The sequence below is a fragment of the Vicia villosa genome, linkage group LG2 (assembly GCF_029867415.1).
Source record: "Vicia villosa cultivar HV-30 ecotype Madison, WI linkage group LG2, Vvil1.0, whole genome shotgun sequence".
Classification (NCBI taxonomy): domain Eukaryota; kingdom Viridiplantae; phylum Streptophyta; class Magnoliopsida; order Fabales; family Fabaceae; genus Vicia; species Vicia villosa.
The window spans coordinates 54,658,373-54,685,059 of record NC_081181.1 but is presented as its reverse complement, the minus strand read 5'-3'; the positions used below and the strand labels follow the sequence as shown (position 1 = coordinate 54,685,059).

The window sequence follows — 26,687 nt, the reverse complement described above, 5'->3', positions numbered from 1 at the left end:
AAATCAGTTAAACAAATATTGAACACATAATTCACAATTAATTAAATAACTCACAATTAATTCACATATCACACAATTAAATAAAATACGAAAATAAAACGGTCGTTACAGACATCGTTCACGTGCTCTGTAGACGAGCGAGAGAGGAGGTGTGGTCCCCATCGGTTTGAGTAAGCGGTCCAATGTTTATTGGGTTGTTTTCATGCTTACGAATGGATTGGGCCAATTCGTATAATTGGGCAAGTCCAAAACAAACCTAATTGGACGTTATCAAACCTCGTCTAGATGGTACCTCAACAAAAGATGATTATGTGTTATTTAAGTTGGAATGATGCATGAATGATATATTTATAGTTGTGGAAGTTTGGTGGCAAAAGGAGAAAATTTGGAATTAAGAGAAATTAAAGACAATGAACAATGAAACAGTATGTGTCGGCCTATAGATTGTATGTACCGACACATAGTGTTAAAAATAACAGCATGTGCCAGCCTGAAGAAGTCTATGTGAGAGTCGGAACTAAATAGAAGCTACATCCTTATTTATGTAGTGTGAAACATCTAATGGTAAAGTTGCATTCACATCATCCTACTTTGTTTTCACCTTTATAATTTTGACATCTTGTGAAATACCTCGACTTTCGACTTTCTTGGGTTCTCCCATACCTCGACATGTATGGATCCGACATGAGTCATTATAACTTTTTTCAATAATCTCCATTTGCTGGAAATTGAAAATATTTGAGAAAAAAATAGTTTCTATTGAGACAGGCTTAAAAAAAAGTTACATTCATTATTATAAATCCATTAATATATATAGTATCAAGGGTTAATAGTAGTTTATCCCTGTAATATTAGGGTGTTTCGGTCCACCCCACTGTTGCCAAAGGCACCGTTGCCAAAGGCAGGGAGCATGTTTCAGTTCACCCCACCGTTGCCAAAGGCACCTGCCAAAAGGCAATGTTTCGGTTCACCCCACCGTTGCCAAAGGCATCGTTGCCAAAAGCGCCGTTGCCAAAAGGTTCACCCACTGTTGCCAGGGGTGAATTAGTATTAATTCTAAATTCATGAAACTATACTCGTTTAATTATTATTGAATTTAATTATTATTATTTATTATTTTTATAGCATTTTGTTTTATATTGTAAGTTGTTTATAAATCTTAAAAATAACAACAAAATTTTGACAAAATTTTAAATTGTTTTCAGTGTCCACAAACTCTAGGTATTTCTAGGTTGAATACATCCTAGACCGTTTAAATTTTAAACAATCCAAACTAATATGATAAACTATAGCCTGAGTTAATTTGATAAGAGTGGCCTCAGTAATTTGATAAGAGTGGCCTCAGTGTGTGTAACATTGAGATCATTGATTAAAATCTCACTGAATCCGCTAAGACTATGTACAATGGTTACATTATTCAACACCCTACTTTTTCACTTTTTATCTTCCACATCATCTTCTCTCTCTTCCACCTAATAATTCAACACCTATTCAATTTTTTTTCACTACAATGGTTTTGTTTAATAAAATTCAACACCCTACCCCACATCATATTCTTATTTTCTTTTAAAGTTTTGTTTTTATGATTATATATTAATATCTATTATCAATTAAAATTAAATTAAAATAATTAATATTTAAACTTTTTTTTTTTAAATTTAATAATTTATTTATTTTTTCTAATTTTCTATTCTTAATTTTTTTTCTTGCAAGTAATAAATAAGAGATGTAAAAATAGTTATTTTTTAAAAAAATAAAATTATAAAAAAACTTAAAAATGCAATAAATACACTAAACACACAACACACTAAAAAAGAAACACACAAAAAATGAAACACACATAATTTAATTAGTACAATAGACTCGGCTCACAAACAAGGATAATTAGTAAAATTTTGGGTGTTAAAAGGGTTATTGTTGGGATCCATTTCACTACAAGGATGTTTAGAGCTACAAACAATGATTTTTTTAAGGCTAAATAGAAAAAAAATTGAGAGAAAAAAGTGAATTTTTTTTTATGAGTCCAAATCAAATGAACCAAGTCTCTATTTATAGAGGAAAAAAAATAATGAATTTTGATAAAAATAAAAATAAATAAAAAATTTATTTAGTATGAAATAATTAATTTTAAATGATTAAAAGAAAATAAAATCTAAATAATCACAACAACCAATAAAATTGTGTAAAGTGTTGCATGTGGCCCCACTTTTTTCTCATTCAACATGTTGAATCTTTTAAACACCAATTAATCCACATCACATTAAACACCTCATTCAACAAACGATTGTAGACATTCAACTATTGAATAATTTTTTCAACATCCCCATTGTAAATGGTCTAAGATAATTGAGTTATCATCATAAGCCATCAAAAATACATCAAAACCATTTTGATAACAAATTAGTAAAAAAAAAAATGAAATTAGAGAAAACTAAAAGCTTATAAAGAATAGTAATTATTTGGGATCAATGAAATTGTGCTCAGACAGCCAAGGGTTCTGTAATCAAATTCTGGGTGAAGATTCCCACATCAGAAACTCTAGTCCACAATATGTATCATCACCGCACAGATTAAAAACAAAAACTCAATGCAAAAAACACCAAATTAAATCAAAACACAACAAAATAGTTGTTAAAAGTGATACAAATCTAAAAGAAGCTTAAAACGTAATTTGATTGAAATTTAGAGAAATGACAAAGGAATTAAAAACGAATGTTTGAAGAGATAGGAGAAGTATGTTTCAATTTATAGGGCGACACTAAAATTAGGGTTTATGAGGATTGAACTTGGAGGTGGCCGTCGTAGTCTGAGATTAAGCGAGAGATAACGGGCTTGTGCAAATGTACATGGGCTATTTGGTTTCTGGCCTAACTACTTCGGAAAGTATATATTCAAAACAACAATTTACTTGTCAATCCTACCCCTGTATTTTCACCCCCACATTTTAAAAATACAATTTATTTTATAGTTTTTCACCGTCAATTTTAGTCTGATTCAGGGGTCAGTTCTTTCATCAATTGGTTCTAATCCTCTCTCGATCGCAGTTGCGGAGAATCTAAACCGACTGACGATTGATGATTACAATTTGTTATTATGTCTTAAGAATAAAATGAAAAAAAACACTTTATTTTTTCGCAATTTTCTAGATATTTAACATTACTATAAAATAAAAATATATAGTCTAAAAATAAAAATATATAAATTTAAAAATATGGATGCTATTTTTTTTTGGTATATTTTGCATTGCAGTAAATAAATAGAAGTCGACTCTTGGAAATCCACTAAAATTTATGGAGAATTTCTATCAATTTTGATGAACAAGATTGTTATCACTACATTATGACGATGAAAGAAGAAAAGAAATTTCAAAAAGGAATTAGGGTTTGACGAAAATAAAGGAAGAAGATGATAATTTTCTGCAGAGTTTCTCTCAGCCCACAAATTGTAAAAAATCTTATTCACTTGCAACTACAAATTCTATGAATAAAAGTCTCATTACAAAATAGGGGTTACTCCATCTATTTATAGTTTTAGGTTTGCTTTCTCCCTAAGTCAAAGCCCAAAACATAAAAGTCAAAAATACCTATTTTAGATCCAAGTCGAAATACTGTGTAAAGCTAACTGCTTCAACACTTCGACAGCTAACACAACTCAACACGCTACTTGTTTTGACACATCCTTATTTTGTCGAGCAACAAGTTGCTTCGATACAAGAGATTACAATTTAACACACCATCTAATTCATTGCATCTAAGCTATCTACATTCATCATAGCTCTTAGTCTTATGAACACTTCCACTTGCAAGCCCTTCGTCATGATATCTATAATCTGATTCTCTATTCTACAATGTTCCAGATTCATCTTTCCTTTGGCTACCTGCTCTCGAAGATAATGGAATCTCAATTCAATGTGTTTGCTTCTGCCATGTGATATCGGGTTCTTCGCCAGATTGATAGCCAACATGTTATCAATCTTCATGGTAATTACTCCATAATTTTTCCCTATAATCTCTTCGACCAAATTCACCAACCATGTTTCTTGACATGCACAGAGGGAAACAGCTATGTACTCTGCTTCACATAATGATATATAGTGTCACTACGGGTTCTTTTCTTGAACTCCAAGCAACTGGTTCACCACCTAACATAAACATATAATCAGTTGTGGATTTCTCGATCCTCTACATCACTGCACCAACTTGAGTCGGTGTAACCCACTAACTTGCATTCTTTTCCCTTATCAGTGGCAAGAAACAAAATGCCATAGTCGAGAGTTCCTTTTAGATACATTAGTATCCTCTTCGTTTCTACTAGATGTGATACCTTTGGCTCTTGCGTGAATCTACTCATCATACTCACACAAAGGTATCTCAATGTCCTAATAAGTCTTCTGTACTGGCTTGGGTCGATATCATCTTTATTTGATTCTTTCGACAGCTGCAGTCTTGGTTCTGCAGGTGTCGAAGTCGAGTTGCATTCATCCATCTCAAATCTCTTGAGAATTTCACTTGCACATCTTCTTTGATGCATCATCAAGCCTCTTCTAATCTTGTAGAATTCAATGCCAAGGAAATATGAAAGGTCACCCAGATCAAACATTTTGAATTCCTTGCTAAGATCACCTTTGAAGACTTCAATCTCTTTCTTGCAGCTACCTGTTATCAACAAGGCATCAACATAGAGACATAGTATAAGCAATTCACTCTTGCTTCTTCTTACATATACTCCATGCACAGTTGTGCACTTCACAAATTCCTTATCCCTTAGAAAAATTTCAATCTTCTTATTCCAAGCTCTGGGATCTTGCTTAAGTCCATACAGGGCTTTATGCAGCCTGTACACCTTTCTCTCTTCTCCATATTTCACAAACCCAACTGGTTGTGCAACATAAACTTCTTCGTCTAAGGTTCCATTCAAGAATTCACATCTAACGTCCATCTGACACATGTCCCAATTGTTCATGTTCGCTAGACCAATAACCAACCTGATTGTTTCGAATCTAGCAACAGGTGCAAAAACTTCATGGAAGTCGATTCCTTTTTGTAACACGTGGAAACGACCCCCCCACGCTCTTTCCTCTTTTTTTTTTGAAAGGGGGGGACAGTTTGCTTTTCCTTTTATTTTGTTTGGAAGGAACGCATTTTACGTTATATGGAACTTTTAATTTATCCTACGAGGAAGAAGGGGAAAAATCTAAATAGACCCTAGGTTTTGGTAGGTGTGGGGAGAATTTGAGAGATCGAAGGATCTGGAGGTAGGTTATACAGAGGGAAGGTATTAGCACCCTAAGTATCTGTAGTATTCTATGGGAGCCCTTGTTGTGTTTATTTTGCTTTTGCTGTTTGGATTGTGCTATCTGTTGTTTACTGGGAAAGTTTCTCCTTTGTGTTAGGAGAGAGAGTGAAAATTGTTTGAAAAAATGAGAGACCTAAATATGTTTTTTGGTTTTGTTTGCTCAGAAAGACTCTTGCAAATCTCATGCTTACATATCCCTAGAGGAAGTCAGAGCAAATGTAGTTCGGAGAACTAATAGGCAAACGATGAATTTTTGTGTCTTGTTCAAAGCTCAAGATTGAAGCTAAAAGTTTAATTTCTGGTAAGAGAAAGAGACAAGTTGTCATCTTAATGGAGAGATATCTCACCTATTTCACCATAAACATTTTGAAAGTAACCGAGAAAATTCTTTTCATAATGAGAGAGAGACCTTACTTGGGTGTTCAAGTATGCCAGTTACGTCATCTTATATGAAACGAAGAAAGTTTCAACCATTAGAGAGGGACAACAGCCTGGATTTTGAATCAATAGAGCGTGCCGCTTACATCACCTAAATGGGAAATGTTAGATAATGTTTGTAATTTTTGAATATGGTGTAATAGAAGAAACATCTCTTCCATAGAGATGACTCATGTCTCACCTCTGAGGAAGAAATGGAATTTGAGTGTCTTGTACAAGGCCCAAGATTGAGGCTTTAAAGAGAGTTGAAAACTGACTCTATTTGAGGATTACTCTGCTGGAATTTGTTTGACTGGGGAGTTTTATATGTTCTGTACTAAACCCAGAAATGAGGCTGACTTTAAAGGGAATTGTATTTGTGTCTCATACAAAGCCTGAGATTGAGGCTGACTCGGCAGGGAAAAGAAACTTCTAAGTGTGATGGAATTGATTTTTGAGACTCAAACTATTGAGGGATTATATTCCTGTCTCTTACAAAGCCAGTGATTGAGGCTGGCTCAACTGAGGATGAATTGGGTATTGAGAATTGAGATTTTCCATATCTCGTATTCTTGAGGAACTGACTCAGTGTTGGGAATTAGGATAGAATCCTGAGTACTTGAATAACTGTGATTGTATGATTTGAAGATTTGAATTCTCACAGGAATTGGCTAAAGGTAACTAAGACTTGTCCTATGCTTTTAGGAAGCCTGAGGGTCCTTGTAATAAAAGCTCAAGAGGAAGTTGAGGGAAACTTCTAAGAATCCCTTGGGTCTTTTCATTATGATCCCAATAGGAGGCTAATCGAGGGTCATCAAAGGTCTTTGTTTTAGCACAAGAGAAATCTATGTGGGTTTTCCTGATTTGGCTTTAATCAAAAGGGTAAGAGGTTTCACCGGGAAATAATCCTCTTCAGGTGGATGTGCCCTATTGAGTGATCTAAGGGGTTTAAAGAGGTTTCACCGAGAATAATTCCTCTTTAGGATATGACAGACTATGCTTGTTTAATTAGGAGAGGCTTCACCAGGAAGTAATCCTCAATCCTTATCATATTCCTAGTTTCGTACCTTTGGAGTCAATGACCTCAAGATCTTTGCAACAACTGATCTTGATGTCAACACTTCTCCATATACCTTGATTTGATTCACTAGTTTCATAACTCTAATGAATAAATCAGTTATGCTTTCACTTTCTTTCATCTGAAGCAACTCATACGTTCTTTTGTGAGTTTTTAGCCTCACCTCTTTCACCTTTTCTACACCTCCAAAAGACTTTTCAAGAATCTCCCAAGATTCTTTTGCAGATTTTACATCATTAACCTTTTCAAAATTATATGGATTTATACATTGAAAAATTATAAAGAGAGCTTTATAATTCTTCTTCTTCAATTCTTTGTGTGCAGCTTCTTGTTCATCCGCCGCATCTTCTGCAAGCGGTTATAACCCTTATTTCATAAGATCCCAAAGATCTTGACAAGATAATACAATATTCACCTGCTTGCACCAATTCCTATAGTTATCTACTTTCAGAATTGGAAGACTTGCCACAAAATGCCTATTCAGATGATTCATTGGCAGCGTGATTTCTTCCTTGAATCGCTCAACCGGAGACTTGATACCAGATGTTGGAAATCCACCAAAATCTATGAAGAATTTCTATCAATCTTGATTAACAATATTGTTATCACTATACAATAACAATGAAAGAAAAAAAGAAATTTCGAAAAGGGGATTAGGATTTAACGAAAATAAAGGAAGAGGATGATGATTTTCTGCAAAGTTTCTCTCTGACCACAAACCGTGGAAAATCTTATTCACTTGCAATTGTAAATTCCGCGAATACAATTCTCATTACAAAATAGGGGTTACTCCCTCTATTTATAGTTTGAGGTTTGCTTTCTCCCTAAGCCAAAGCTCAAAACATAAAAGCCCAAAATACCTATTTTAGACCTAAGTCAAAATATTGTGTGAAGCTAACTACTTCGACACTTAGACAGCTAACACAACTCGACACACTGCATGTTTTGACACATGCTTCTTCTGTCGAGCAACATGCTGCTTCGACACAATGGATTAAAGTTTAACATCAACTACCTACCCATTACTAAGACAGGGTACCAAACACCATAAATTATCTGTTTACATCAATTACATTATGCCTAATGATAGGATAAAAAACTAAATAACATAATACATAATTATAGAATCCATCATCATAAAGCTTTGTTTAGCCACATTTCACATTCCTATTGGTCCAATTTTTTCTTCATAAGAATAAGGCATGAGAACAACTAAATGTGGCGATGCTTTGAATCATACTTACAGGCGAGGGGCATGAAACCGGCTAGATGTGGTTATGCTTTGAACTTTGCTCTGCGTCACAAAGGATCATTCCCAGGCCAAAGGTAGAGGATCATTGTCCCTTTACCCGAGGTAAATCTCGGACCGAGATAGACGTCTCCAGGCTCCATCACTCACATCTATTCGATGAGTTAGATCCAAAGGGGAGTGCGCCAACTACACAAGATTGCGTGTAGTTCTTTGACAAGGGGGTATTTGAATGTTATATTAAAACGTGCAAAGAATCTCCTATAGTACCATTGGGAAGTTGGTTGATGTAGTCAGACGTGTAAAGAGTCTCCGACAGCTTCCCTGAACTTTGAAGGGGTACAAGGCACTGTAGGGATTTGATTGCTTTAGTCAGACGTGCAAAGTGTCTCTGACAGCACCCCTAATATCTTTAAGCGCACTTGGCGCTGAGGGAAATTGATTTCTTTAGTCAGAGTGCAAAGCGTCTTCAACATCACCCCTAAAATATTTAGGCACGCTCAGTGCTAAGGAGAATTGATTTCTTTAGTCGGACGTACAAAGAAACCCTGAAATCTTTAGACGCGCTTGGCGCTGAGGAGAATTGATTGCTTTAGTATGACATATAAATTATCTCTGACATCACTCATGTAATCTTTATCTCGAGCATCAATTATGTTTATTGTACCCCGACTCTGTACTACCAAAATATAATCACAAAGGAACAAACATTTCAGACTTCGTGTAACTTCATTCATAGCAAGCAATTATATATATATATATATATATATATATATATATATATATATATATATATATATATATATATATATATATATGCACACGTGCGTGTGCGCATGTGAATGCGAAAAATGAAACATAACCGAGTGATTTTCCCGCCTCTTATTTTGGTTGTCGGTTTCTTCCTTCCTTGGCCACGTCGGAGTGTGTAGAGATTCAGGCTTTGGAGCTTCTATATGAGGGAGGTCATGTTGATTTTCATAGTTATATCTTCCCCTTGACCCTCTAGGGCATGTTGTGTATATTTTTGGCCTTTTCAAGGTCGGCGCGCAAAATAGCTTGCTCTTTGTGAAGGTTGTGGTACTTGAGCTTTAAGTGCACGAGTGAGGCTAGGGTCCAACGCTGCAGTGAAGGGCCTACCCAAGATGTAGTTATAAAAACTCTTGCATTTGATGACCAGGAACCGAGTGTTGATTGACCGAAGAGGAGGCGAGAATATTTAAAACTCAATTACTTTTCTATGCAACAAAGGTATCCCTTCGAAGAAGACGAGTTCGCTGCATGATTTGGGGTTTCCATCTGAGAGAGACAAGTGAGAGAGATGTTAGGATTTTGTTTTGAGAGAGACGACTATTATGTACTAAAGTGGAAGTTAATTTATCTTATATATAAATATGTAAAACCTTTCACCATGGTTGATAATACGAACCGTGCTAAAATGATTGCACCTTATACCATGAATGTTTATAAGAACCATGGTGATATACAAGGTCAATCTCATTTTGTCACGATAAATGGAAAATTGTTAGTGATGAGATGCAAGCACTTTCACTCCACGTACATTTCACTATGATTGTTAACTATGACCGTAGTGAAATGTCTTTTAGTAAAATAAGTGTCTAAAAAAGAGTTATGACCACGATTAACAGGAAGGTCGTTGTGATATGATGTTACGAAATGTCTATTTTGTAATAGTGAATGCAGAGGACTGTTAGATGTGCTTGAGGCGTAAATCTCATGCAACAGTGTACATGATAGTCTAGTGGTCATGAGAAGATTCTAAAAATGTAATCGAGCAATTGGTTAATACATTTTGGTTTCGAGTGTTCTATCTCAGGATGGTCGAATAGAGAGATATATGGTCGGCCTAGAACGTAATTTAATATATATTTTTTCATCAACCATAATATTCTAGCATTATTTAACTCTTCGTTAAACTAATTACCGTAAATAAATTAGAGGCAACAAAAGTCATCAATCTAAATGATAAAGAACATGCGCTAAATCATTTAACTTATATATTAACAGTCTGATCCCAGTTCGATTTCGATCAAACATTTAAATCTTAAACATCTTCCTATACCGATTCAATGTCTAGACCGATTATGGTTACCTTGAAATTACTCCTTCCAAACCCATTTGCTTGATTGAGTGAGAATCCTAATGTGTTCCTTCTCAACTAGCCACCAAATTGGCTCTATATGTAAACAACTCCTTAAATGAGGGAAAATAATATTCATTGACAACTTATTTTAAGAGATTATAAGATATCATTGAGACAAAAAAACTTAATTTAAGTGAGTTTTTTGAATTCAATCATTTCACTATATATTGGATATAGTTAGGGGTATTCACAGGCCGGTTTGGACAATTTTGAGGTAAAAAGTCATCTGAACCGCAAGAGAAAAAGTGTGTGCTTCGATTTGGTTCGGTTGACTTTTAAAAATAAAACCAAATCAAATTGAACAAAACTAATGCGGTTTGGATTGGTTCGATTGATTCGGTTTTTTATAAAAAAAATATTGAGTCATACATACACATATAGATGACAACATAACTTTGTGTTTAGTCATTTATGAGTTATCAAATAACAACAAAATTCATCATATTTGGACAACAACTTTTCATTTAATATACAAAAATAAGATTAGAGAATAGTGGAATAAAAAACATAAAATTGTAGCATAAGAAATATAAAAAAACAATATAATGAAATGGAAAAAACAGAGGAAATGAAAGATTATAGAAGATGCAAAAAAAAAGTAGAAGAAAAGAGATATTTGAGAAGAAGATGTGCATTAAAAACATAATTAGAATAGAGAACAATAGAATAAAATTAATAAGATGAAAAAGAAAGAACATAAGAAATGGGTGATTAGAGAAGAATATACGATATGTACTTGGAAAAGAAAATGAGAAGAATGTGTGATATTACTAGTAAAAATTTGAGAAGACTTAAACTGAAACCTTAAGTGTGAGGAAGAGATATCATTCATAATCATAAAACTAAGGCGTAATAGGTTTGAGTTTGTGTTATACGTGAGTTAAGTGAAGTTTGACTTGTAACATAATGTGGTTTGGTTCAGTTTGATTCGATTTATAAAATACAAACCGCAAATCGAACCAAACTGCCTAATTTTGGTAAAAAATTGTTCAAACACATTTGAATCAAATGCGCTTTTTTACAGTATCGATTTGGTTTGTTTCGATTTTCTAATTTTTTTATTGGACCGATTCGATTTTAAACACCTATGGATATAATTTCCTCATTAGTATGTTCTTTGATTTATTTAATGAGACTAAAGATTTTAATGAGACTAAAGATCTTGGTGAAAGGAAAGGGAGAGCGGTTAGAGAAATGGGGACCGGATCAGAGCTTTTTGGTAAGTTCATTGTTGATAGCGGTTTGGTGGATGTGCCAAGTAAAGGAAAAAAATTTACTTGGTATAGCGGAGATGGTAGATCTATGAGTAGGATCGATCGTTTCATTGTGTCTAATGTTATTGTCAATAGACGGGGTGTGGTGGGACAAAGAGTGGGGGATAGAGACATTTCGGATCATTGCCCGATTTGGTTGGTGGTGGACAAATTAAATTGGGGTCCAAAACCATTTAGATTCAATAACGAATGGTTTAGTTTTAATTCTTTCTTACCTTTTGTGGAAAAGGAGTGGAAGGAGTTGGTGGTGGAAGGTAGAGGTGATTATGTTCTTAAAGAGAAATTGTCTCGGATCAAGGAGAGGTTAAAGTGGTGGAATAAAACGGTTTTTGGGAGTATAGATTTGGAAGTGGAAGATTGTGTTAAAGGTATCAATGAAGGGGATCTTTTGTTGGAAGATTTGCCGGAGATTTTATTAGGTGAGTCTCTCGTCGGTAGGAATGAGGCCAACAAGAGGTTTTGGTTAAACTTGAGGATTAAGGAAAATATGCTTGTTCAAAAATCAAGACTTAAATGGTTAAATGAATGAGATGCTAATAGTAGTTTTTTCCATAAAGTGTTGAAAGAAAGAAGAAGACACAATCATATTGGTCCTATTTACACTCAAGGGGGGATGGTGGATAAGGTAGAGGAAGTGAGGGAGGAAGTAAGGAAGCATTTTTCTAATAAATTTCTTGAAGAAGACACAGATAGAATGCGGTTAGACGGTGTCCCTTTTAATAGTATTAGTTCTATTGAGGCTTCTTGGCTTGAAAGACCTTTTCAAGAGGAGGAAATTAAAGATGCTATTGATGGGTGTGGTTGTTCCAAGAGTCCGGAACCGGATGGATTCACTTTTATGTTCATTAAGAAATGTTGGAATTTTATCAAGGAAGATTTTATGAATTATCTTAATTATTTTCATTCCAGTTGTTTCATTTCAAAGGCGATAACATCTTCTTTCTTGTCGTTAGTGCCAAAGTCTCATAATCCCATCTCTTTGGATGATTATAGGCCAATTTGTTTGGTGGGTTGTGTTTACAAGGTTACCTCTAAGATTTTGGCGGGAAGATTGAAAAAGGTTCTTCACTCTATTATTTCACCGTGTCAAAGTGCTTTTGTTTCGGATAGACATCTTCTCGATGGGGTATTGGTTGCAAATGAGATGGTGGATTTTGTGAAGAAAGAAGGTAATAGGAGCATTTTGTTCAAGGTGGATTTCGAGAAGGCTTATGATAAAGTTTCTTGGAATTTTCTTAGATATATGTTAAGGAGGATGGGCTTTGGGGAGAAATGGAGGAATAAAGGTTGGTTTTTATGAGTCATATGTCCGTGTTGGTTAATGGGTGTCCGATGAAGGAGTTTAGAGGAGAGAAAGGTCTAAGGCAAGGAGACCCTTTATCCCCTTTCCTTTATGTTTTGATTGCCGAGGGTCTAGCGGGTCTAGTTCGGAAGTCGGTTGAAAATGGTTCTTTTAGAGGTATGGGAATTGGAGGAAGGTGTAGAGCGGATATTCTCCAATTCGCGGATGATACTTTGTTAATGGGGGAAGGTAGTTGGAACCAAGTTTGGGCTTTTAAAACGGTTTTGAAGGCTTTTGAGTTGGTTTCGGGTCTTGGAATCAATTATCACAAAAGTAAGTTGATAGGAATAAATGTGAGTAGTAATTTCATTGATGCCGCCTCTTTTATTCTTTCTTGTAAGGTGGAAGATAGTTCGTTTCTTTTTCTTGGGATTAACATTGGTTGTAATCCTAGGAATTATTCTTCTTGGATTCCTCTTGTAGAAAAGATTAAGAAGCGTCTTATGGGATGGAAGAATCGGTTTCTTACGATGGGGGGAAGAATAACTCTTTTGAAATCTATTCTTGGTTCGCTTGCTATTTTTTCTATGTCTTTTTACAAGTTGCCGAAAAGGGTTGTTTCGGAGATAACGAAGATGCAAAGTAATTTCCTTTGGGGCAGGGAGGTGGAGGAGAATAAAAAGAGAATTCATTTGGTGAGTTGGAAGAATGTTTGTCTTCCGATTGAGAATGGTGGGCTTGCTATTAAAAATATAGTGGATTTCAACTTGGCTCTTCTTAACAAATGGAGATGGAGAATCTTGAAGGGAGATGATTCGCTTTGGTTGAACTTGTTGAAGGCCCGTTACGGTGACGTCTCCATGAAAAGCTTTTGTGGAGGTACGCTTTCTTTACCCTTTTCTCATCCTCTCTCTTCTCATTCTTCTTCTTCTACCTCTTTTTCTTCTTTTTGGTGGAAATATTTAATCGTTATAGCTAATAGTGGGCGGGAAGATCCTATGGCCTCTCATTGTTGTTTTAAAGTGAGTAACGGGTATTCTACCCCGTTTTGGGAGGCGAAGTGGAGGAAGGATTCGAGTTTGAAGGACGATTATCCGGATCTATTTTTCAATTCTCTTTTGAAAAACGTGTCGGTAACGGGTATGGGAGGGTGGGATAATGGTGTTTGGAAATGGGGAGATTGTGGCATTTCGGAGACGCATATTACGAATCCTACTTACGGTTCGGATTTGGTATCTTTCCGGAATGATCTTAGTATGTTGGTTCCGACTTTGTTAGGTAAGGATGAGGTTGGGTGGAAGTTGACGGTGGATGGAATTTTTTCCGTAGCTTCTTGTTATAGGCATTATGCCGGTAAGCATATTCCGTTTGGGCCTTTAAGTAAGAACAATGTTGCTTTGTCCATTATTTGGAAGTTGGAAGTTCCTTTCAAAATCAAAGCTTTTGGTTGGAGACTTTTTGTGAATAGACTACCGTTAAAGGACCTTCTCAAGATTAGAGGTATTTCCTTTTCTTTGGAAAATCTCAAGTGTGTTTTTTGTGGATTGGATTCGGAAAGTCGTGATCACTCTTTATTGTGGTGCAAGGGGTTGGAAGCGGTGTGGAGAGAGATTTCTTTTTGGATTGGTAAATCTTGGGTGATAATGGGAGATGAGTGCTTATCATGTTTCATGGATTGGTATATTTTCTGTAAAAAAAAAGAAAGTGAAAGATAGAAAGTTGGGAATAGTGTGGTTAGCGACCGTGTGGATTATTTGGTTAAGTAGGAATGGTATATGTTTTTCAACGAGGTTTGGAATGTGAATAATACGGTTTGGAAGATTAAATCTTTGATTTGGAAGTGTTCTTTTATAGGAGAAATTACTTATCCCATTTGTAGCTTTTACGAATTTAACAAAGATCCTTTGTTATTTATTTCGTAATTCTAATTGGTCTGTAATTTTTCTTATAGACGGAGTTTCTCCCGTTTTTGTGTATAATCGGATTCTGAGAACATTTAATTCTCCGTTTTATTAATATCTTACTTAAAAAAAATTGTATTTAAAATGTCGCTGTATTAATGCGTTGAACTTTATACTATGACATTATTTTAAGGTCAATATATGAGTGCCGTGCTCGTTGAAGAAATTAAATGTTCGTTGGTCAGAAAACAGTTGAATTTAAATCAACGCGTGCAAAACAATGTTAGTGATTAAAATAAGAATCAAATCTTACAACTACTAATATTTAATGTAAAACAAAGTAATCGATGTTTAAGATGCTAAACACTTTTGTTTATCCATCAAGATGAGTCAAATCACTAAAAAGTTAGAAATTCTGAACAAGAGAATACTCTTCTTTTTTAACGTACTATTATTAAAATAAAAGATGAGATTGTTAAATGACAAAAAAACTCACCAAAATATTCGTCCAAATTATTAAAAGAAGTTGTTGAGACAGATACACTGTCTATACCCACTTCTTCAATTTGCACGTATTTTATTTTGTTTCTTCTTAAAATAGTTAATGTTGTTTATTATTTGTACCATATTATAGCTTATAATAAAAATAACACGTAATATATATGCATGTGCATTCAATCATCGCATGCCTTTGATGATGCTCTCAAGTAAATTGCAATGATCAACCTAACCACTATGTTGAAACCGTGCAAGCCACGCCCTAATTACATGCAGACTCATCTTTAATATATGATTCAACTTCTTTTCTAGATTTTTTTTACTGTCCTGCGACACTTTTGAAATATTAAATTCATCATGTATTTCTTTAGAAGTATAATTTTAAATATATATTTTTTAAATTTTAAATTAAAAACTCTAAACATCAAATGTTAGCGTGAGACATTTTTACTGAGAGGAGATAAAGAGAGAAAATAAGAAAATAAGAATTTATATTCACTTGAATTGTAATGATGTATAAATAATGATACAAACTATGACTATTTAAATACAACTTTGATTGGATTTGGGCTTACACAACTTGATTATATTTGATATTATTATATTATATTATATTTGATATTATATCTAATATCTCCATAGTATATCAATCTCAATAATATCTCCACATACTCCTCTATAATCCAAGTTCTTGATCCACTATGCCAAATTTGTCTTTTAGCAGCGCATCTACGAAAGCGCTTTTAGGAAAAACGCTGCTATAGGGCTCGGTAAAAACAAAATTAAAAAAAGAAGAGGAAAAAGTGCTGGTAAAGGGGGGGTATGAAAGCGCTTTTAGAAAGCGCTGATATAGGGGGGTATGAAAGCGCTTTCGTAAAAGCGATGGTAATTAAAGGAGGGGATATGAAAGTGTAACAGCCCGAATTTAATTAATTGGCTAATTAAATTAAAATAAGGATTTATTTAATTTGTACGAAGTTTGATAAGTAATTGGATCGTCGATTAGTGAGAAAACGTGTTTGGATTATTAAGTAAAGTTGGGATTTATTCGGTTAATCGAAGAATTAATAAAGTGGAATATGTTGGAGAAATAATATTAGAAATAATATTATTATTGGAGTTTATTTATTTAAGATAAAGTCGGATTTAATTGGATTATTCGGAAAATAATATTAAGGGTAATAATATTATTTGTTGTAGCATAATTATTTATTGAACTACTCTATTTTATTGAATTGGGTCTATTTAGTTAGAAATGGAATTATGTGGGTTAAGCCCAATATGAATAATATAGTAGGGTTTAGAGAGAGTTAGAGACACCATAATATTTATTCATTTCAAGAGAAGAGGAAGAGGAGAAAGGAGGCTAAGAGAGGAGAAGAGCAAAAGCTAGAGTTTGGAGGATAAATCAAAGAGGTAAGGGGGAGAATTCCTATTATTATGGGTTAGTATAATTGGGTCAATGGGTAGAAACATGTTTAGGTATAAACCCCCTAATTTTATGGTTTTGAAATTGTTAGGTTTTGATTATTAATTTTGATTTGTGATGATTAATTGTGTTGAAATTGGTACATTGGTGAAATTAGGAGGTGATTAGAATGACATATATCTTTACTATTGCGCAACAATACATCTCTCTCTCTATTCCATTACTGTAGCAAAAATGGATTAATGTAGCAAAAATGGATTAATGTTATATATGTAACTTTTCCTTTTCTTGTTTTCTTTTTCTTTTTTCTCTGTAGCAGAAATGAACAATATATATATATATATATACTAGCTACTGTAGCGAAAATGAATTATATATATGTATTAGAAATTGGAAATGGAGTTTTGGTATACATACTGTAGTAGCGGAACATATATAATAGAAACAGTCCCGTTTAATCAAAATAGTCGAATTAAACAGTATAATTAGTTGTCCGGAATTTGATGAAAATTTACGTGGTAGCTAAGTTTAATTAGTAGATTAACGTGGTAGTGTTATTTTGTTGAAATTGTGATTTTTACGAATCGACCAAAATTGTGTTTTATTTAAGTATTCTTTATAAATAAATTATAACGAGTTAATAGAATTGTCAATAGAGTTGTTAGAGTTGTCAATAGAGTTGTTAGAGTTGAAAATAAGTTGTCAGAGTTGTTTTGAGTTATTAAGAGTCACACTTTTAATTATTTTGTGTAACTCTGACATGTTTAGAGTTGTCAGTTTATGATGTCGGTGTTTACATTCTCGCTGACACTTTAACAATTCATATCTTTTGAACCGTAACTCTGTTTGAGTCTCCGTTCGAAGCGCTAGAAAGCTAGCGCGATATTCTTTTCAATTAAAATTGTTTTGAGCAATAGAATACTAGAGAGTGGAAATGGAATAGAAATAGAAGTGAATTAAATTAATATAGTTTGATATTAATTGGTTAAACTAATAATTGAATTAATTGCGATGAGTCTATTTAATCAGATTATGTTTGGACTTGGATAACTTATTTGGTTTATCGGTAAATTACGGTATTTTGAGAATTTGTCCGTAATTGTGTTTTTGGCTCGAATATTTATGTTGAGAATAATATATTTCTATGACAATGATGTTGTTTTGATAATGTGTATATTCATATATATGTGGTAAATGTGAATTGACATGAGATAGTATGGATACTAGTGTTAATTGGATTTTGTGAATCGTAATTGATTAATTGGCCTTTTATATGTGAATGATATGTATGTGTTGTGAATGTTGTGTACAATTGGTGGATAATTCATCGAGTTGAATTATTGTGATATGCGGAATGTTAAGATGGTAGAGATGATCTTAATTGCATATATTTGTGATATTGTACATCCATTCATATCATAGTGTGCCTTGAAACACAGGTGGATCTGCTTTGAAACACAAGCGGGCTTGGATTCTAGAGTGAATCGGAAGCCGTAAACTATATGTTTACAATTGGTGGACTTTGGTCTTGTCCGGATCGGAAGTGTGGCTTAGATTCTAGAGATATGAATCGGAGGCCGGTGAAACTTAGAATTTCACATTGGTACCACATGCATAGTGTCACATGTTTCATTGAGTCACATTAGAGTTATGTGATAGTTGATTATGTGCATTATGTTGTCATGATATGTGCATAATTGTGATAATTGATTATTGCATTATGTTGTTGTGATAAGTGTACGAGTGAACAATTGATTATGTGCATTGATGTCGTAATGCTATGTGTATGAGTTTGGTAATTGATTATGTACACTTGGTGTTGTGGTGATATTTGTATTAGTTGATAATTGAGAATGTGTGATGTTTGAACACGTAATTGGTTAAATGCGGGAATATGTGATAATTAATGACTATGTGTATAATTGAGAATATAGCATTGAGATATTATACTCTTATACTTGTTGTACGTTTAATGTATGTGATTATATTGATTAATATTAATTTACATGATTAGGCAAGGTGTAATGTATTCCTATAATTGTTGATTTAACCATTGTATCTTATTATACTTTCTTCATAATGGTTCGTATTCTCACCCTTCTGTTTTAATGTTGCCCTCGTTTGGCGACATGCAGGTTCTAGAGTTTAGTAGCTCGTGTGTGATCTAGCCGGAGATTCTTCCGTGTTTGTTGGAGATTAGGTAGTGAGTCGATGCTCTGGTCATGTAACACTGGGTAGACTAGTCATGTTGAACTCATGTTTCTATGTGGTTATGTATTATGTTATGACTTGAGAACCTGTTTATTTGGCTACTTGTTGTTGAGAGGCTTTTAAGCCAAATATTCTGATTATGTTTTATTTTATGTTGAGATGATTTTTGAGATATGATCATGGTATGGGACATGAATCATTTTATGAAATACATGAGTATTTTAGTATTTTCCGCTGTAAATGCATATTCTGTGTGAATTGTAGTTAAATGTTTAGGTGTTATTTGAAATGACCAGGTGTATTGTATATTGTAGATAAATGCTGTCGGTTTTTAAAATTTTTTTAGTTTTTGAAAACATCGATGTGACGCCCTTTTGAATTATATGCATGCTTATTCTCTGATTATATGTTTATTTACTTTAGGGTATAAAAGGGGTGTTACATTAGTGGTAACAGAGCCTGGTCGACCAGTTGGTCAAGGTTATTAATGTCTTTTATCCCGTTGTATTAGATTTGTGTATCTGACACGATTGATACCGCTTTATCTGGTTTGGTTGTTGGATGTCTTAGGACAATGGCTGCAAGAAGAAATGGTAACATAAATGTTGAGGCAGTGATGAGGTGGACTGGTGCGATTGGACAAGCGCCACAAGAGAGTGTCGGTTATGGAAGAAAGGATGAGTTTTGTGCTTTTGGAAACTTTCAAAGGTGCAACCCGCTGATCTTTGAATGAGGGTATGGACCAGACAAAACGCGTGCATGGATAAGAGAAATTGAGAAGATCTTTCAAGTCGTGAGTTGTACTGATGTACAGAAGGTATAATTTGGTACTCACATGCTGACAAAAGAAGCCGACGTTTGGTGGAGTAATACTGTGCGGAGATTTGAAAGAGAAGGTATTGAAGTTACTTGGACTCTTTTCCGTGATGCATTTTTGGGAAACTATTTTCCAGAAGAGGTGCATGGAAAGAAAGAGGTGAGGTTTCTACAGTTGAAACGAGAAGGAGAACAATTCCGTGGGAAACCGTATGATAACAAGAAGAAACAATCTGGTTTTGTCATGAAGCTAAGTGGGGGAGGGACTCCTACTCCACTTAAGTGTTTCAGATGTGGTGTTAAAGGTCATCGTGTTTCTGAGTGTAAGAAAGAGGTTACTACTTGTTTCAAGTGTGGCAGGCCAGGTCACATAGTTGCTAATTGTAGAGCTGGTGCGAGGGTGACTTGTTACAACTGTGGTGAGCGAGGTCACATTCGTACCAGATGTGATAAGCCAAAGAAGGAGCAAGCGAAAGGAAAAGTGTTTTCTTTGCCTGGTGTTGAGACCACTGCTAAGGAGAAGATAATCTGAGGTACGTACTTTATTATTGATAATGGTGCAACGCATTCTTTCATTTCTTTGGATTGTGCTGCGAAGTTGGATCTTGTTTTATCTGTTATGCATAGAAGTATAGTTATTGATACAACTGTTGTGGCCTTGTTTCTAATTCTTTTGTGTGTTTGAATTATCCGTTGAGCATCTTTGGTAGAGATTTAGAGAATTGATTTAGTTTGTTTTCCGTTGGACTAAGTTGATGAGAATTTTGGTGTGAACTGTTTGGAGTTGAAGTAAGTAATTGTAACTTTAAGAGAGATTTTGGGTATTGGTGTTTTAAGTGATTTCGAGTGCGAGTTATGAAGGAACACTATTATGGTTTAATAACGATGGTTTATGTTTCATTATGATTGTCGACTGTCTATTGACAAATTGAGGACTTGATCACCCTTAATCTATTGTTGATAGAAGACGATATCGTATTGGACGAGATAGACTTGTCTTACTAACTTGGTAGCGTGTAAAGCGATTAAGGAGAAGTTGAAGAGTCGATTTGAGAAGAGGTTTATTTGTCTGAGTGTATGGTCATAGAGTTGCACCTGTTTTGTCGAGTAATGAGAAAGAAGGTTCCCCGAGGTAACATTTCTTGAGGATTTAATTCTAAGAGTAAGGATGATCATGTTAAACATATAAGGATTGTGTTATCGGTGTTGAAAGAGAAGAAGTTATGTGCCCAGTTTTCTAAGTATGAGTTTAGTGAAGGAAGTGAGTTTCCCTGGATATGTGATTTCGAGCTGAGGTGAGTTGATGCAGATATCGACAAGTGGTAGTTATGTTTCAAGGTAATTTTAAGTTCATGAGAAGAATTATTCGATGTATGCATTGGAGTTGTTTGTCGTTGTGTTTGTTTTGGAACTTAAGAGGCATTATTTGTTTGGATCAAGGTTTGATGTGTTTAGTGAGTACATGAGTTGCAGTATTTGTTTGATTGAAGGAATTGAGTAGGAGGCAAACAAGATGGTTAGAATTCTCAAAGGACTGTGATTTTGGTTTGAATTACCATCTTGGAAAAGCGAATGTTGTAGCCGATGCATTGAGTAGGAAATCATTGCATAAGTCTATGTTGAGGATTTGAGAATTGGAATTGTTGGAACAATTTAGAGATTTGAGTTTGGTTTGTGAAGCGAAGTCTTCTTGTGTTAAGCTTGGTATGTTGAAGCGTATGTGTGGTATTCTTGATGAAATTAGAGAAGGTCAGAAATCAGATTTGAAATCAGTCGATGTTATGACATTGATTAATCAAGGAAAAGGTGATAATTTCGGATTGAGAAGAACGGTGTTATGAGATGTCGTGATCAAGTTTGTATTCCTGATGTTTCGGATTTGAATAAGAGAATTTTGGATGAAGGACATCGAGTAATTGTGGAGAGATTTGGATCATTATGGATAGGTTGACGAAACATACTCATTTCATTCCGATGAGAATGGATTATTCGATGGATAGACTTGATAAGTTTTACATCAAGAGAACAGTGTGTTTGCATGGTATTTCATTCGGGTATTGGAATGACATCTTTTATAGTTTTGTAAGGTTGGAGACGTGAAACATTTTGTTTTGGTATGAATCTGGAGAGAGTAGACGTGGTTTCAGTGTTAAGATGACTGTGTCGACTGAATTTTCGAGGACGAAAATCTTTTAAGTGGGGGAGAGTTGTAACAGCCCGAATTTAATTAATTGGCTAATTAAATTAAAATAAGGATTTATTTAATTTGTACGAAGTTTGATAAGTAATTGGATCGTCGGTTAGTGAGAAAACGTGTTTGGATTATTAAGTAAAGTTGGGATTTATTCGGTTAATCGAAGAATTAATAAAGTGGAATATGTTGGAGAAATAATATTAGAAATAATATTATTATTGGATTTTATTTATTTAAGATAAAGTCGGATTTAATTGGATTATTCGGAAAATAATATTAAGGGTAATAATATTATTTGTTGTAGCATAATTATTTATTGAACTACTCTATTTTATTGAATTGGGCCTATTTAGTTAGAAGTGGAATTATGTGGATTAAGCCCAATATGAATAATATAGTAGGGTTTAGAGAGAGTTAGAGACACCATAACATTTATTCATTTCAAGAGAAGAGGAAGAGGAGAAAGGAGGCTAAGAGAGGAGAAGAGCAAAAGCTAGAGTTTGGAGGATAAATCAAAGAGGTAAGGGGGAGAATTCCTATTATTATGGGTTAGTATAATTGGGTCAATGGGTAGAAACATGTTTAGGTATAAACCCCCTAATTTTATGGTTTTGAAATTGTTAGGTTTTGATTATTAATTTTGATTTGTGATGATTAATTGTGTTGAAATTGGTACATTGGTGAAATTAGGAGGTGATTAGAATGACATATATCTTTACTGTTGCGCAACAATACATCTCTCTCTCTATTCCATTACTGTAGCAAAAATGGATTAATGTTATATATGTAACTTTTCCTTTTCTTGTTTTCTTTTTCTTTTTTCTCTGTAGCAGAAATGAACAATATATATATATATATATATATATATATATATATATATATATATATATATATATATATATATATATATATATATATATATATACTAGCTATTGTAGCGAAAATGAATTATATATATGTATTAGAAATTGGAAATGGAGTTTTGGTATACATACTGTAGTAGCGGAACATATATAATAGAAACAGTCCCGTTTGATCAAAATAGCCGAATTAAGCAGTATAATTAGTTGTCCGGAATTTGATGAAAATTTACGTGGTAGCTAAGTTTAATTAGTAGATTAACGTGGTAGTGTTATTTTGTTGAAATTGTGATTTTTACGAATCGACCAAAATTGTGTTTTATTTAAGTATTCTTTATAAATAAATTATAACGAGTTAATAGAATTGTCAATAGAGTTGTTAGAGTTGTCAATAGAGTTGTTAGAGTTGAAAATAAGTTGTCAGAGTTGTTTTGAGTTTTTAAGAGTCACACTTTTAATTATTTTGTGTAACTTTGACATGTTTAGAGTTGTCAGTTTATGATGTCGGTGTTTACATTCTCGCTGACACTTTAACAATTCATATCTTTTGAACCGTAACTCCGTTTGAGTCTCCGTTCGAAGCGCTAGAAAGCTAGCTCGATATTCTTTTCAATTAAAATTGTTTTGAGCAATAGAATACTAGAGAGTGGAAATGGAATAGAAATAGAAGTGAATTAAATTAATATAGTTTGATATTAATTGGTTAAACTAATAATATAATTAATTGCGATGAGTCTATTTAATCAGATTATGTTTGGACTTGGATAACTTATTTGGTTTATCGGTAAATTACGGTATTTTGAGAATTTGTCCGTAATTTTGTTTTTGGCTCGAATATTTATGTTGAGAATAATATATTTCTATGACAATGATGTTGTTTTGATAATGTGTATATTCATATATATGTGGTAAATGTGAATTGACATGAGATAGTATGGATACTAGTGTTAATTGGATTTTGTGAATCGTAATTGATTAATTGGCCTTTTATATGTGAATGATATGTATGTGTTGTGAATGTTGTGTACAATTGGTGGATAATTCATCGAGTTGAATTATTGTGATATGCGGAATGTTAAGATGGTAGAGATGATCTTAATTGCATATATTTGTGATATTGTACATACATTCATATCATAGTGTGCCTTGAAACACAGGTGGATCTGCTTTGAAACACAAGCGGGCTTGGATTCTAGAGTGAATCGGAAGCCGTAAACTATATGTTTACAATTGGTGGACTTTGGTCTTGTCCGGATCGGAAGTGCGGCTTAGATTCTAGAGATATGAATCGGAGGCCGGTGAAACTTAGAATTTCACATTGGTACCACATGCATAGTGTCACATGTTTCATTGAGTCACATTAGAGTTATGTGATAGTTGATTATGTGCATTATGTTGTCATGATATGTGCATAATTGTGATAATTGATTATGTGCATTATGTTGTTGTGATATGTGCATAATTGTGATAATTGATTATGTGCATTGATGTCGTAATGCTATGTGTATGAGTTTGGTAATTGATTATGTACACTTGGTGTTGTGGTGATATTTGTATTAGTTGATAATTGAGAATGTGTGATGTTTGAACACGTAATTGGTTAAATGCGGGAATATGTGATAATTAATGACTATGTGTATAATTGAGAATATAGTATTGAGATATTATACTCTTATACTTGTTGTACGTTTAATGTATGTGATTATATTGATTAATATTAATTTACATGATTAGGCAAGGTGTAATGTATTCCTATAATTGTTGATTTAACCATTGTATCTTATTATACTTTCTTCATAATGGTTCGTATTCTCACCCTTCTGTTTTAATGTTGCCCTCGTTTGGCGACATGCAGGTTCTAGAGTTTAGTAGCTCGTGTGTGATCTAGCCGGAGATTCTTCCGTGTTTGTTGGAGATTAGGTAGTGAGTCGATGCTCTGGTCATGTAACACTGGGTAGACTAGTCATGTTGAACTCATGTTTCTATGTGGTTATGTATTATGTTATGACTTGAGAACCTGTTTATTTGGCTACTTGTTGTTGAGAGGCTTTTAAGCCAAATATTCTGATTATGTTTTATTTTATGTTGAGATGATTTTTGAGATATGATCATGGTATGGGACATGAATCATTTTATGAAATACATGAGTATTTTAGTATTTTCCGCTGTAAATGCATATTCTGTGTGAATTGTAGTTAAATGTTTAGGTGTTATTTGAAATGACCAGGTGTATTGTATATTGTAGATAAATGCTGTCGGTTTTTAAAATTTTTTTAGTTTTTGAAAACATCGATGTGACGCCCTTTTGAATTATATGCATGCTTATTCTCTGATTATATGTTTATTTATTTTAGGGTATAAAAGGGGTGTTACAAAAGCGCTTTAGCAAAAGCGTTGTTATAGGAGGGGTATGAGAGCGCTTTAGCAAAAGCGCTGCTATAGCGGGGTATGAGAGCGCTTTACTAAAAGCGCTGGCGTAGCCCTTTTAAAATTAAAATTTTTAAACAAAATAACAAAAAATGTACGCGTTCTTTGCCTCTCTCTCAGAACTCTATTCTCACGAACAATGCTTTCTTCTCCAACGAACTCAGAGCCCTAGCCTCCGTCCTCTGTCGCCGTCGCCATTCTATTATTAGATCCTAAAACCCTAAATTAACCAAAATTGCTCAGTACTGTTAGAACAAGATTTGTTCTTATCAATTATCTTAGTTTTGATGATAACAATAATATGAATTTTGCTTAAGATAATATGGTACTCTAATCCAATGCAATTTCCCTTTCAGGAAATATATATAAAGAGTACGCATAATTCAGCGCTCAGAAGATGTGTCTCAAATGGTTCAGCGTGCAACATCAGAACATGGTCTGGCAAGACATCAGAAGATGGTCGAAGCAGAATCAGAACATGGGTCTATGGAAGCATCAGAAGAACATGAGATCAGAAGCACTGAAAATCAGAAGATGGTATCACGCTCAGAAGCACTTCAAGGTCAGAAGATCAGAAGATGCTGTGCACCAAGCTGTTTGACTCTGATGATATTCAAACGTCGTATTCACAAACATCAGATCAGAAGGAAGTACACGTGGCAGACTACGCTGACTGACAAAAGGAACGTTAAAGCTACTAAAGGCTACGTCAGTAGACACAGCGTGAACAAGGCTCGAGGTAGTTGACAAAAGCGTATAACATTAAATGCAAAGCTGTACGGAACACGCAAAGCATTAAATGCATTCAACGGTCATCTTCTCAACGCCTATAAATATGAAGTTCTGATGAGAAGCAAGGTTAACGATTCTGCACAAAATCAACTTATATCAAACTTGCTGAAACGCTGTTCAAATCTAAACTCAGAATCTTCATCTTCATCAAAGCTCACTACATTGCTGTTGTAATATCTTAGTGAGATTAAGCTTAAACTGTAAGAGAAATATCACAGTTGTGATTATCGCTTTTAAGAAGCATTTGTAAACTCTTGAATAGATTACATTAAGTTGTAAGGAACTAGAGTGATCAGTTGATCAGTATACTCTAGGAAGTCTTAGCAGTTGGCTGAGCAGGAAGTCTTGGCAGTTGGCTGAGCAGGAAGTCTTGGCAGTTGGCTGAGCAGAAAGTCTTAGGAGTGAACTAAGCCTAGAGTGATCGTGTTGATCAGTAGACTCTAGAAAAAGTCTTAGGAGTGAACTAAGCAGTTGTTCCTGGAGTGATCAGGTTGTGATCAGAAGACTCTGGAAGACTTAGTTGCGGCTAAGTGGAAAACCATTGTAATCCGTGCGATTAGTGGATTAAATCCTCAGTTGAGGTAAATCATCTCTGCGGGGGTGGACTGGAGTAGCTTCGTTAACAGCGAACCAGGATAAAAATAATTGTGCATTTTATTTTTATCGCTCAAGTTTTTAAGTCACACTTATTCAATCCCCCCCTTTCTAAGTGTTTTTCTATCCTTCAATTGGCATCAGAGCGCCGGTTCTAAGGTGCAAGCACTTAACCGTGTTTAGAAAAGATTCAGGAAGAGAAAAAC

The 26,687-nt window shown here is 34.2% G+C and overlaps 1 protein-coding gene and 1 non-coding gene across 2 annotated transcripts; one reads left to right on the top strand and one right to left on the bottom strand.

Annotated features, from left to right (window-relative positions):
- Positions 1-2,472: 2,472 nt before the first annotated feature.
- LOC131654458 (small nucleolar RNA Z157/R69/R10) lies at positions 2,473-2,571 on the bottom strand. Its single transcript, XR_009299495.1, has one exon. It is a non-coding gene; the product is annotated as a small nucleolar RNA Z157/R69/R10 (small nucleolar RNA).
- Positions 2,572-11,313: 8,742 nt separating this feature from the next.
- On the top strand, positions 11,314-12,006 carry LOC131649075 (uncharacterized). The gene has a single exon (XM_058918820.1). It carries the CDS (start codon positions 11,314-11,316, stop codon positions 12,004-12,006), a length of 693 nt encoding a protein of 230 aa, XP_058774803.1.
- Positions 12,007-26,687: the final 14,681 nt, after the last annotated feature.

Bases quoted from the DNA above. Each gene is read 5' to 3' on its own strand.
- LOC131649075 (XM_058918820.1), top strand. From the start codon at position 11,314: ATGTTCTTTGATTTATTTAATGAGACTAAAGATTTTAATGAGACTAAA.